General features: G+C 35.2%; 2 protein-coding genes and 1 long non-coding RNA gene across 4 annotated transcripts in view; 2 read left to right on the top strand and 1 right to left on the bottom strand.

Annotated features, from left to right (window-relative positions):
• The window catches only part of LOC136856446 (small ribosomal subunit protein eS8-like), a 192820-nt gene that overhangs the window by 86040 nt on the left and 94726 nt on the right, over positions 1-12054 (top strand). The window lies entirely within an intron of this gene.
• The window catches only part of LOC136856447 (uncharacterized), a 279926-nt gene that overhangs the window by 263489 nt on the left and 4383 nt on the right, over positions 1-12054 (bottom strand). The gene's annotated exons all lie outside the window — the stretch shown is intronic.
• Positions 2480-6846, top strand: LOC136856439 (ERI1 exoribonuclease 2-like). Of its 2 annotated transcripts, none has more exons than XM_067134317.1 (5): positions 2480-2830; positions 3919-4197; positions 4995-5055; positions 5375-5578; positions 6713-6846. In XM_067134317.1, the coding sequence occupies exons 2-5, from the start codon at positions 4150-4152 to the stop codon at positions 6733-6735; spliced, it is 336 nt and encodes a 111-aa protein (XP_066990418.1). In that variant the 5' UTR covers positions 2480-2830; positions 3919-4149; the 3' UTR covers positions 6736-6846. The 2 variants fall into 2 exon arrangements, with proteins under 2 accessions (XP_066990418.1, XP_066990419.1); XM_067134318.1 differs by having other exon boundaries at positions 2488-2591.

Below are 12054 nucleotides of genomic sequence, written 5' to 3'. Positions count from 1 at the left end.
GATAAGTCGATTTTTTTTACTATAGTTACCAAAGCATTTAGAGCAGGAAGCATTTAAAATTATTTATTTTACAATAAAAAATTGTTAGATTTGTTGATAAATTATTATTTTAGAGTTTTTGAAATAGGAGTATCTTTAATAATAAAAAGGTAAAGTATTTTCTGATTTTAAGTCATAGGGGACAATAGTCCTTTATTGAAAATTCCCAGCAGACGACGCAAAATAGACGATACCTTTTGAGGTAAACGAGCCTATAATAAAAATACGTCAATGAGATGAAATTTTGAGATTACATAAAATATATTTTTTTCCATATAAATATAGGATCTCTGTTATATTCTAGATTTAATGGATGTTAGATTGAAAGATTTAAACTTAAATTTATTACATATCAAAAGGGTTGGAGTTATGTGATTTGTAAAAGCTGCCATTCATTATTTTATACATAATTTATCAAGGATTTTCGTAAATTCCAAAAATCATCTTTGATAGCTAATGAGTCCTCATTAATTTAATATTTCATATTCTATATTAAACAGAGAGATATTTCACATATAAAACTTTAAATTATGGATAATATTTATACTGCCATAACTTTAAAAATCATTATTTGAAGTATATATTTTAAATGGTGTAGTGCTGACTCATTTTTGGCCCTGAAGATATTATTTAATAAATATTTAGTGCAAATTTATCCCCAGATTGAATAAATATTCTACGTGACGAATTCAATGCTATTTTATTCCAGTTTCCCATTCAATGACATCTTGGAAATATTTTACAAAAAGACTCGAAGAAATCTCCCAAAAATATAAAGATTTTACTAAAAAGTCTCAGTTCTAAAGGTTTAATATTTATTAATACTTTATATTATTTGATTAAGTACTCTTAAAATGTTTAGTTATTAAATGTTAAAATATGGTTTGATGTTTAACTTTAAATTTTCAGTCAAGTTTCAAAGATTGCCCGACCGTCTATTTTACCAAATTGTAAAGGGAAAATACCTTTTAAAATTCTAGTATTTATCCAAAATTCTCCTTTACTAATAGCTTTAAATATTATTAAATATAATATTCTTATGTTTTCATTATTTTTCTATCCAAATAATTAATATAATTATTTTCTTATAATAATTAGTAATAATTATACAATAGTTACACACTAAAAACATCACGCAGTTCAATAGTTGCTCTATGATGATTTTAAAATTGATTTATTTTAGAGTTTTTATCCAAAATAAAGAATAATATTTGGTGCCAAAGAAAATAAGAATGATTTTAGAATATAAATCTTACGTTAAATTTTTTAAATTCTTCGCTATTTACGTGAAATCGAAGGTGAAATGTTTACGTAACCAAATAAAGTTGTCAGTTATTATTATATATTTGTTTTATTTTTTTTTTTATTTTAGTTACTTAAATGACAATAGGAGGCTATAGTGTCGCGGACCCCGTAAATTTCGTAATTCTGACGAACCTAAAGTTAATTACAAAGAATATCAATCTTAAACACATGATGAATATAATATTGAGTATAAATATTAAATATGATAATAAATGCATTCATAAGTTATATGGAAATGATTCAAATACGAGCGTAGAGGGAAATACGAGGGTTTCTTTTAGGTTCGTTGTCACTCATCCCTGATGTAAACAATGCTGTCATTTTACTTGAGTTTACCATTATTCAGTTTTCTTTAATTTGAAATTCGAATACAAAATAATTATTGTTTTACCGCTAAAACTAATTTTCATATATGTTTTACATTTCGTTAATTACTTGTATAGTACGATAACAATACAGGCGTGCAAATAAACATGTTAAATATAGATATATGCTAATAAATGTGATGCAAGACGAAGGCAAATACAAGAGGAGCCAATGTACTGAAGAGAAACAGAAGAAGAGGGTTTAATCTTCCACTAAAATGAGTCTAGAATCTTTATGCCTCTTTTTTCTTAATTTATGAAGTTTATTAGTCATTAATTGGCCATAAACTTTATTATAACTTATTTATCGTAAATATTTCAAACTCGAAAGCTAGAAAGAATGTGGTCCCATAGCAAAATGGGTGGTAGCTTTCTAACGTTTTCGAGTAGTCTTAGCGAGTTCGCGCGCTTTTACGATCAAATAATTTTAAATTTTAAATTTATTATTGATTAGAGTTTTATTATTTTACAACAAAATAGATCGGAATATCTTAATTATCTTCGTATTTTCTATTGATTTTCTGTACCTTTGTACGAGAACTTGTGAGTGGTAAGAACATAGGGGGCCATCTTTCTAATGTTTGGATGCTTGTAGCGTGTTCGCTCCCGCATACGGTTAAACATACCTAAGAATTATGATTATTATTAAATATTAGTTATAAATATTATAATTCATCAAGTCTGAATGTCTTTATTATCTCTTGATTTCCCTTTTTTCTTTTATTTACTTTCAAAAAGTGTTCTCCCCCGCGTCTTCTCCCGTTGCCTAGCAACCATCTTCCCCACGTGACGTCACGCCTTGTTTTCAAAGTGTATTACCGAAAATTTCGGCTCTTATTTGCCGTTATTTCGCAGAAAAAAACGATTTTTATCAACAACCAAGTATATATAAACATGGCGGGATTAAATAAACACGATGTAAATGCGATAAAAATGACGTGTTTAGGTGATTTGAGGCATAAAACCGCCGAGTTCGAAGAGACGGGAGGAAGACATGGCCGTTCTGCCTTGGACGCATTTACGCTTAAATTTGTCGTGAAAGGAAATTTTTAAGTGAATGACGAATATAATTTTATTATAATTACACGGGAATGAACTATTGACGTTAATAATTACGGCAGGTATGTAATTAACGACCAGTTGGCGTTTTAGTGTTAATTGTATTAAGTTTTGGGTTCGCGGTTGAGACAATGGCCGATGTCAACATGGCATAATTAAGCGTAAAATAGACTTTAATTACTGATTTGAGTGACTCAAGGGTATATTTAAGAACTAAATCACACTACTATAGTGCTTTAACTCAAATTATAATAGTGGTTATGCACTATAAAGTTAATTATCGTATGTGGTATTGGTCGAAGTTAATTATATCAGCTTACGGGGTTCGCGGTTAAGGACGAATAGCGTATTTAATCATGACCTTAAATCACGAAATATATTCATATTTCTTTAATTATATTCATATAAATATACTTAATATGCTTTAAAATGTATCTGTATATTGTAGAGGTTATTACATGAATAATTTCAGCCAAATAGGCAAAGTCTAATACTTAAGGTACTTCAAGGTTAGTCTGTAGGATAGGCATGAACAGTTTGACATTTTTGCTGTTTTAACTGACAAATAGCTGTTAAAGTCTTTATTAGACAAAATTGTTTGTTATTAGACAAGATTGTAGGCTATTTAACCTAATGTCAGAAGTTAACATAATAGGCTAATTATTGTTAGTTGCATTGGGCATTATTTTATGGTTATTTAAAGTGGGGTATTATTTCATAAGTTGCCAGTACATGCTATGAAATTGTAACTACATTTTTGGAAAGAGCTGTTCCTCAAATAACGACGTATAAGTCAAGACAATAACCCCAACTCCATAGCTAATATGGCAAAATTGTAACTTTATAAAGTTTTACCTAAAGTGTTAAGGTAGATTTGTTTTTTGTGTAGAAGGACACAGCATTAATGATTGTGTTAGCTTTGAACTATAGCAGTAAATAATGATTCAGTTTTTGTCAAAATATGACAAACTTCAGTGAGTGGTTATCATTTCCTCAGATGAATTGTAAAGCATAAATTCCATGCAGTTTTAAAGCCTGCTTTAGTGGCCATAAGTTAGTTGATCAATCCATGCAGTTTAAGACTTATTTATATATTAATATTTGTATCAAATATTTTGTGAATAAGTAATTTATATACTTTTATTTTCAGGTTTACTGGCAAGGATTCACTATCATGTCAAGAGGACACTGTCCGCTCTCTCTCTCTGGGTTTCCTCGCCAAGAATGAGGATGTCTCCAATCCCTGGCCTCGATCGTTCGCTGTCAAGAATTTAATGGACATTCTTGGTCCAGAGCAGGAAGAGAGATTACTTTGCCCTGTGAGATCCTACTGAAGTGGAGGCAATCCTTGGCCATACTGCCACGTCCTCCCCAGGTTAAGATGAGCACGCCCAGAGGCAGTACCAGTCTGCAGGAGCTCTCTTACCAGGTAAGGAACAACAGGCATTATTCTGATGCTAGCAACCTCTTCTGTTTCATAGTCATTACTTTCTTAATGTCCATGTTCCCACCTCCTTTCAATAGGGAATCAGCTATGTAATTACTTGGTAAGTCACTTATATAAAAACAACATTTTATGATAAAGTTTTATATGTACTTACCAAGTAATTACATAATTAAACCCCTCTCCCCTCATATGGACACCAGGGCTAAAAAGGATTGAAGCTCTTTGCTGAGTTGTGCCTATCAGTCCCAAAAGTGGGGTGGACCTTGTCACCTAAACGAGCGATAGTATCGCCACCGCGAAATTTGAATTCTTAGACTTCTGTGTAGAAAGCTAGTAGCTATGCAGTTACTTGGTAAGTATATATAAAACTATTTTATCATAAAAATGTCATATTTGTTCATGTTGTACATTTTTATTTTAGTCTACTGATCGGAGTTAGGAATCTCTTGTTAGAAATCAGTTAAGTTTATTTGTGCAATGGATTAGATGTCCGTATGAATCCTGATGATGTATCAGAACTTCACTGTTTTAGAATAATGGTAGACTAAATTTAATTGCAAGGATTTTGACTCATTAATGGCCCCAATAAATGTATATGATACAGTTTTGGTTCATTCTGTTTGCCAGGAGATCGTGCAAAAGTCATGCATGGATTTTGATGAAAATTTGGCCAGAGGTAGAACTTGTCACCAGCTGCAGGTGGTTGAAATTTGGAAGTAGACAATTTCAGAATGTTCTTACTATGTTGTGCATATACTGAGCTTCAATGTAATTTTCAGGGAGTTGGGACTGGTCCAGGAGAGAAAGTGAAGGAAGGGTTGTTATGTACATGCAAAGTTGGTGAGTACTGTGTTTTTCGAGTTGTAGATCTTTTAACTCCAGAGAAATCCTCATATTTTTGAAGTTTGTAAAGTCATTGTAAGATATTATAGTGATATTCTTGCAGGCAAACAGTAAGTCAAGGTATGAAGAATTAATAAGGAAAAATAAAGTACTTTTATTGCTCAAACCATCTCTTGTATGATCTAGTAAGCATTGAAGGTCTTTGTGTTTATTATACTTGTGCTGGAAAAGATTAATATTTGTGTCAGTTACCATTTTAATCTTATTTTTATGCAGAAAATTATAAGGGAAAATTATGTGATATTCTCTCTTTCAGCTCAAGAATTTGATTCCTCAGTTGTTTTAGACTTTGAGTCCACCTGTTGGGAAAATGGAGCACGCATGGGGGGTCTTCAGGAAATCATAGAATTTCCAGCAGTGCTGTTAGGTACCACTACAGGAGGAATTATGTCCGAGTCTCATCAGTACATCATGCCTGTAGAACAGCTGATACTCTCAGAGTTTTGCAAAAATTTAACAGGTTAGTCTGCAAAATCATTTTTCATATATTTATATCTTTCTGATTCTAGCAGACTGTGTAGAGTAGTAGAGGCCTTACTTACATTTTATAAATTTATGCCCCAATTATTATCAAGGTATTTGTATTTTCCATTGCTGCAGTCTAAACAGACCTGCTTTTCCTCCACAGCAAGGCATATCTCCTTCTGTGTTCCCTCATTTCCCAGTTATATTAAATCTGGCCGATCCAGAGCATCGGTTGTGATATTTTCCGTTACATTCTTTGTCTACCCTCATACCTCTTCCACGGTGTCTGTGGGGCGTCTTTGCTGACCGTACTTGTTCCTTTGCGTCCTCTCCAATCCCCATACAAACTCCTGCCTGCACTCCTTTGTAGCCTCCCCCTACTGGTCGTTGATGGACACCGACAGCAATTTCAAATTCTTCTGGAATACCTGCCAATTAATTTGCTCTAGTTTTGTCTTACGGTTCTGTGACACCAGTTTCTTGAAATACGAATCTTTTTGGCACCATCTGCTTTTGATTGCCTGTCTTGGTGCTCTGTCTATCAAATGCCTTCTCAAGGTCCTCAGATATAAGGTGTAATCTCTAACTTTTTGCATGACAACTTTCCTCCTTGTAAAGTCTGCCAATGTTGTTAATTTCCCTGGGATGAAGCTGGACTAGTACTTGTCATTTTTAATAATACATCTCTATTTCTGCGAGCGCCTTCTCTAAAATTAGCAGTAATAGTCTTCCATGAATTTTAAACTGTCATACCTCTTATTCCTTTTATTTATTATAGGGGTTAAGATACTTTTTCTTGCCCCCTAAATCTTCTAGTGCAGTCTTATCTGTTATCATTTTTTCATATATTGTATTTATCTCATCAGTGACGTGTACTCCAGCTACTCTTAGCAAATTGGTTGTAATTTTAGATGGTCCTAATGCTTCATAGCATCATGAACAATCAGATAGATAAAATCATTAATAATTTTGTCCTAATATGTGGAAAGATTTAAAGGGCATGATAATCAGTAGCAGGCATCTGATTATATGTATAGTTATCCAGCATATATATATTTGTACAGTTTATTGTGTACTGTACATAAATATAACAATAGACATTAAAGTTTTCTTCTCTCTCTCTCACCAGGAAATAACTCAAGAACAGGTTGAAGCCGGTGTCCCTCTCGGAACCTGCCTGGGTTTGTTCTCTTCATGGATTAGAAAATTGTGCAATGTGCACCGAATGTCTTTCAACACAAGCGTGGCTTCAAAACATATCACCTTTGCTACCTGGTCAGGTGAGTACTTGGTGAAATAAATGGCTATTTGTTCCGACACAATATACAAACCCTCGGTCCTTTACATTAGGGATTACTTTCAGGCGGAAAGCGACTGGACTAAACATGCCAACGTGAACTTTATCGTTAATTTATAAGACAAACCAGTGGATAGTGCTATGGCAGCGACTTTGGGATATGGATTAAGTTTTGGTGTTTCTGACGGTAACCTAGACTATATTAACGTTTCAAAATCATTTTGTTATTTGGAAAAATTTAGTTATGGTTTGTCCTGATGACATCAATATTTGTAAGGTGTGTGTATGGTGCTATGGCCAAACCTTCTTCCCCAAATGTTCCCGCAAGATTTTTCCAGACCTATAAAAGCTTTGATAAAGACGAAATATTGCAAGTAACAAAGACAGATAAGTCTAATGCAGTGGTAATAATGAATAAAAGTGACTACGTAAATAAAATAATGCCATTATTGAATGATAGTGAAACTTATACGAAACTGAGGTCAGATCCCACACAGACAGTTAACTCTCATTTTAGCAAACAAATTAAATCCATTTTAAAGGGTTCTGACCATTTAATTAAACAGTTTACCACTCAGTGCCCCTCCCTACCATATCTCTACGGTTTAGTCAAGACGCACAAAATCAATAACCCTATTAGACCAATCATTAGTTCAACAGGCTCAGTTTCGTATAACTTATCTAAATGAAGCATAAGATTCTTACACCATTGGTGAAGCATTTCTAATACGAATATAAAAAATAATGTCGACTTTATAGATAAATTCAATAGTTTGAATTTGAAATTTGATTACACTACTATGGTGTTTTGATATTGTCTCTTTATTTACAAATGCCGGTAGATGATTTACTAGAATTTTTAGAGGAAGAATTAGTAAGTTATGACATTCCCTTAACTGTAGCAAACCTCACAAAACTTATAAGGTTATGTATCAAAGATAGTAAATTTTGTTTCAATGGGGGAATTTTAATACAAAAGTTTGAAGTATGGCTATGGGTAATCCCTTATCTCCTGTCCGTAGCAATATTTACATGGAATTTTTTGAGACAAAATTCTTACCAAGAATTTTGCCCCAAAAAAAGTTATATGGTTGGTATCATGGATGACTTTTATATCTGGCCAGTTCACGAAAATAATGTATATATATATATATATGTGTGTGTATGTGTATATATATATATATATATATGTGTGTGTGTGTGTGTGTGTGTGTGTGTGTGTGTGTGTGATTCTATTTCACGCACGGACTCAGCCGGCTATTGCGTGAATGTTGGGTTTTTTGGGGGGTTTTGCCTCGAAGGGGGTGGATTTGTTCTCATGGAAATAGTTTGGTTTTGTTCCAGAGGACGTAAGAATTTTGGTTTTATTTCGCGCACGGACAAGACCGGCTACAGTGCGCATTTGGGTTTGGTTCGGGGAGTGTTTGCCCGTTCCCAAGGATTTGGTTTTTCTTGTGATAAGAAAAAAATTTTCCTTTCGGGGGAGTTCCGATACGGATTAGGTTCAGGAATTCAGTGAGTGTCATAACACTCTTAGAATAATACCCCCAACAATAAATAAAAAAAAGAAAGGACGTAGCGTAAACCTAAAAAAAAAAAAAAAAAAATAATGCTTTGAGAGACACTGGGATACTGGCGCAAAGGAGGTAAGGTTTACAAACATACAAATTGGTGGGTTAGACACTAGCCATTTTAGAAGTGCACTTCTACTTATTTTTATAGGAGTGATAATTTCGTCGCCGAGGGGCGGATAAGTTACAGTATGTTATTTGTAAGTTACACTGACAAATGTGCATATTTTGCCAACCACAATAAGAGCCTTTTCCTCCAACCTAATATAAGTTCAAGCCAAATTCTACCATGCACGGGCGCTATTTGCCTAAGTTCACAAGCATATGAATTACATTTCCCTATTTTAGACTACCTCTTACAGGACTGGAAAAGGGTAATGTTTGTTCAGCTGGATAACCACTTGGGTTTGTGTCTAGCTCAGTAACTGACAGCTGAAGGTTGTCTGGTACGCACCTGGCCCAAAGGGCATTGACCAGCGTGGGAATTTTCCGATACTGACCCTGCTTATGCAACCATTATGCCTCTTAGGTATATTTAGAGGAACCCAAATATAAAAAGTTTCTCCTAGGCTTTACGAAATTAACTGAGAGCTACGTGAATGCCACGTGGTCACAGCAAACTTTATGCAAAGCAAAAGATAAACAAATAAACAAAAGAAAAGAAAAGGTTCCTTACGCTTATGAATGAAATAGTGGGATGCTATTGAATGGAAACACTTTGAAATGAAATAGAATTTATCACTTGCGGTGCTGTACAGAGGAATGTGTACAAATGAAAATATGTTACACATTTATTTGCTCATGTAGCCTGAACAAATTTTATGCCTTTTCTGAAATTTTGCTCTACAATGAGGGATTATACATTTGCCTAACGGATTCCTAACCTCTACGGGAGTGAGAGGGAGAAAGATTAAACTCTTGAGCTCCATCGATAAGGTAATTTGCTAGCTGACCCATGTGGGATCTAACCATGTGCCTAGCTAGAATTCTAAGATGACATTTTCTCTGGATAACACAAGGAGGAAATGCACGCACTATTTCCTTTATCAAGGCTTCGTAATTCTCTAGCTTGCCTATGTGAAAAGCATGCAGGCCCTCATGCAGGGGCTATCAAAATTTGTGTAATGGTTACTAACTCTCACTTCTTGATGACTGGATTGCATGCACATGCCTCACGTTCCCCTATTGCTATTTTCAGTCACAATTTCACTTCCTATCCTAACATAAAATAAAGATATATCACTGTACTCACTATGTGGAACTCCTTAACTGTGCGCTTGCTGATTTTTATGCTATGGTTCGTTTCTTGTCTCGCATCCAGCTTTTTAGGTTGGCTAGTTGCTGATAACTGCAAGTTGCAAGGGACAAGGATTCAATTGCAACGTGCAGAATGCAAGATCTAAGGCAAAAAAGGTCGCCATTTTTACGATTTAACTGGGGGAAAGGCTTATCATCAGCCAGTTATAGACTATAAATGAATGATTTTGTTACTTGCCTCAATATTCGTAGAAAATCTGACTACTGTTGACCCAGGGAATCGTAAAAAACAAGTAAAAAGATGAATTTAACTGAGCTGATGGCTCTACTCATAAGGTAGTTGTAAGTAAACACGCTAGGATAAGTTTAAGATTACGTGTATTTACATGAAATGAACTATCAGATGATGAAATGGACTAATCAGGCAGGCAAGGCCTAAGGGGTTAATTAGCCTATAACTGGGAACAGCTGAAGGTATATCCATCGGTGTGATGATGCTGATACAAGGCACATTCAAGAGAGATTTCCAAGACAAACAAACCCTCTGTAAATGGCTCTCTGAAGGAGGTGGGAATGGAAGGGGGAGATGTTTCTCGCTCTCGTCCAGCTATATCTCTCACTCTTGTTCCTTTGGTGAGGCCCTTATATGACTTCGGTCAGGGGTTAGGAGGTCATCCACAGTTAGATGGGGTTGGTGTCGTTTCCCTATGTTCGCGCATCATTTATGACTCAGTGCTAGTGCTCATTACAGGCCACACCTTTCTCTTAATCTTCATCGCCTACTCTATTCTGCCTCTGACCATACTTAATCTCCTCACAACCTCGTGTCTGTAAACACGCAGCATCACATGTTTGAGAAGAGAAAGTTGGAGAGAAATACAGAGTGCAATTAAAGGATTAAGGGAGGCGCCAATATTCCTTTTGCCCTTCCTTGTTCGGCAGTGCTAAAATACGGTGCTTTATCTTTTACCTTTAAATTAAGCATTTGGTGGCTAGGATGCTTGGAAAGATATAGCAACTGCGCGCCCAGGATTGCTATATCTTTCCAAGCATCTAGCCACAAATGCTTAATTTAAAGGTAAAAGATAAAGCACCGTATTTTAGCACTTTGCCGAACAAGGAAGACCAAAAGGAATATTGGCGCCTCCCTTAATCCTTTAATTTGCACTCTGTCTCAACTTAACTTCTCCAAGCATGTGATGCTGCGTGTTTACAGACACACAGGTGTGAAGAAGATAATATGATCGAAGGCTGAAACTAAATGAAGCGATGGCGTCAGAAAGGTGTGGCCTGTGTGAAACACTAACATAAGTCTGTAATCTGCGCTATGAGTGACACAGCCTGTTATTGGATGACCTCAACAGTCGTAAGAACTTTCGCAAGTGAAGGATATAGCTGGACGAGCGAAGACATCTCGCTCATTCCACCTCGCTGAAAGCCGTTTACAGAGGAGTTTAGTTATCGCCTGAAGCTCTCTCAGCGAATATTGCTTGCTGTATCAGCATCATGAATATACTATTCCCAGACCATGAACTAGTGGCAGCAGACGCACCTGATGTTTAAATATCGTCTGATAGTTCATTTCGTATGAAATACACGTGATCTTAAACTTATCTGGCAAATATTTGCAGCTACCTTATGAAGTAGAGCAATCGCTCAGTTAGAACAATCTTTTACTTGTTTTCTGGGTCAGCAATGGTGAATTTTCTACGAATATTGAACGAAGTAAAAATCATTCATTTATGATCTGCCAACTGGCGATGGCTTTCTTTCTGATTAAACTCGTAAAATGGCGACCTTTATGAATCTTGCATTCTGCACGTTGCAGTAGTGCTGTCCTGTTGCACGATTGGCAGCCAACTAAATGGATGCAGACAGCGTTTCATAACATAAAATGCTCATTTGTTGAGAAATCCCTGTGAAGTAAATGTTATTTTATGATGTTATGGATAAGTGTGCTAATGAGGGTGCAGGCGTCATCAAGTAACCGTGCACATTTTTATTATTACATATTTTTGTATAGTATGTGTGAGGAAGCATGATAAATGGTCATTCTATGAAGTGTAGAAATTCTGGCTGAGCGTTGATCGTGCTTGTCGATGTGGTATGCTCTAGTTGGGGTAGGCAAATGTATAATCCTCGTTGTGAAACAAGAGGCCTAGAAAGGCATAAAGTATGAAACAAATAAATGTGTGGCGCTATTACTATTTAACGCGCATTCTGCAACACTGCAGTGATGGGGCTATTTCATTTCAAGTGTTTCGATCGTAGCATCCTGTTCATTCGCCAAGCGTAAAGCCTTTCTTTCTTTTGTTTATTTGTTATCTTTAACTTTTGCATAAAGTT

Source organism: Macrobrachium rosenbergii, chromosome 35, assembly GCF_040412425.1.
Source record: "Macrobrachium rosenbergii isolate ZJJX-2024 chromosome 35, ASM4041242v1, whole genome shotgun sequence".
Classification (NCBI taxonomy): Eukaryota; Metazoa; Arthropoda; class Malacostraca; order Decapoda; family Palaemonidae; genus Macrobrachium; species Macrobrachium rosenbergii.
The sequence above is the reverse complement of the archived record's forward strand: the minus strand, read 5'-3'. Positions and strand labels throughout refer to the sequence as shown.

What these genes read in the sequence shown, in the direction of transcription:
- LOC136856439 (XM_067134317.1), top strand. Translation starts at nt 4,150, where the DNA reads ATGAGCACGCCCAGAGGCAGTACCAGTCTGCAGGAGCTCTCTTACCAG. An exon ending in TGCAGGAGCTCTCTTACCAG is followed by an intron (nt 4,198 to 4,994) that starts GTAAGGAACAAC and finishes TGTAATTTTCAG; the next exon opens with GGAGTTGGGACTGGTCCAGG. An exon ending in GTTATGTACATGCAAAGTTG is followed by an intron (nt 5,056 to 5,374) that starts GTGAGTACTGTG and finishes TCTCTCTTTCAG; the next exon opens with CTCAAGAATTTGATTCCTCA.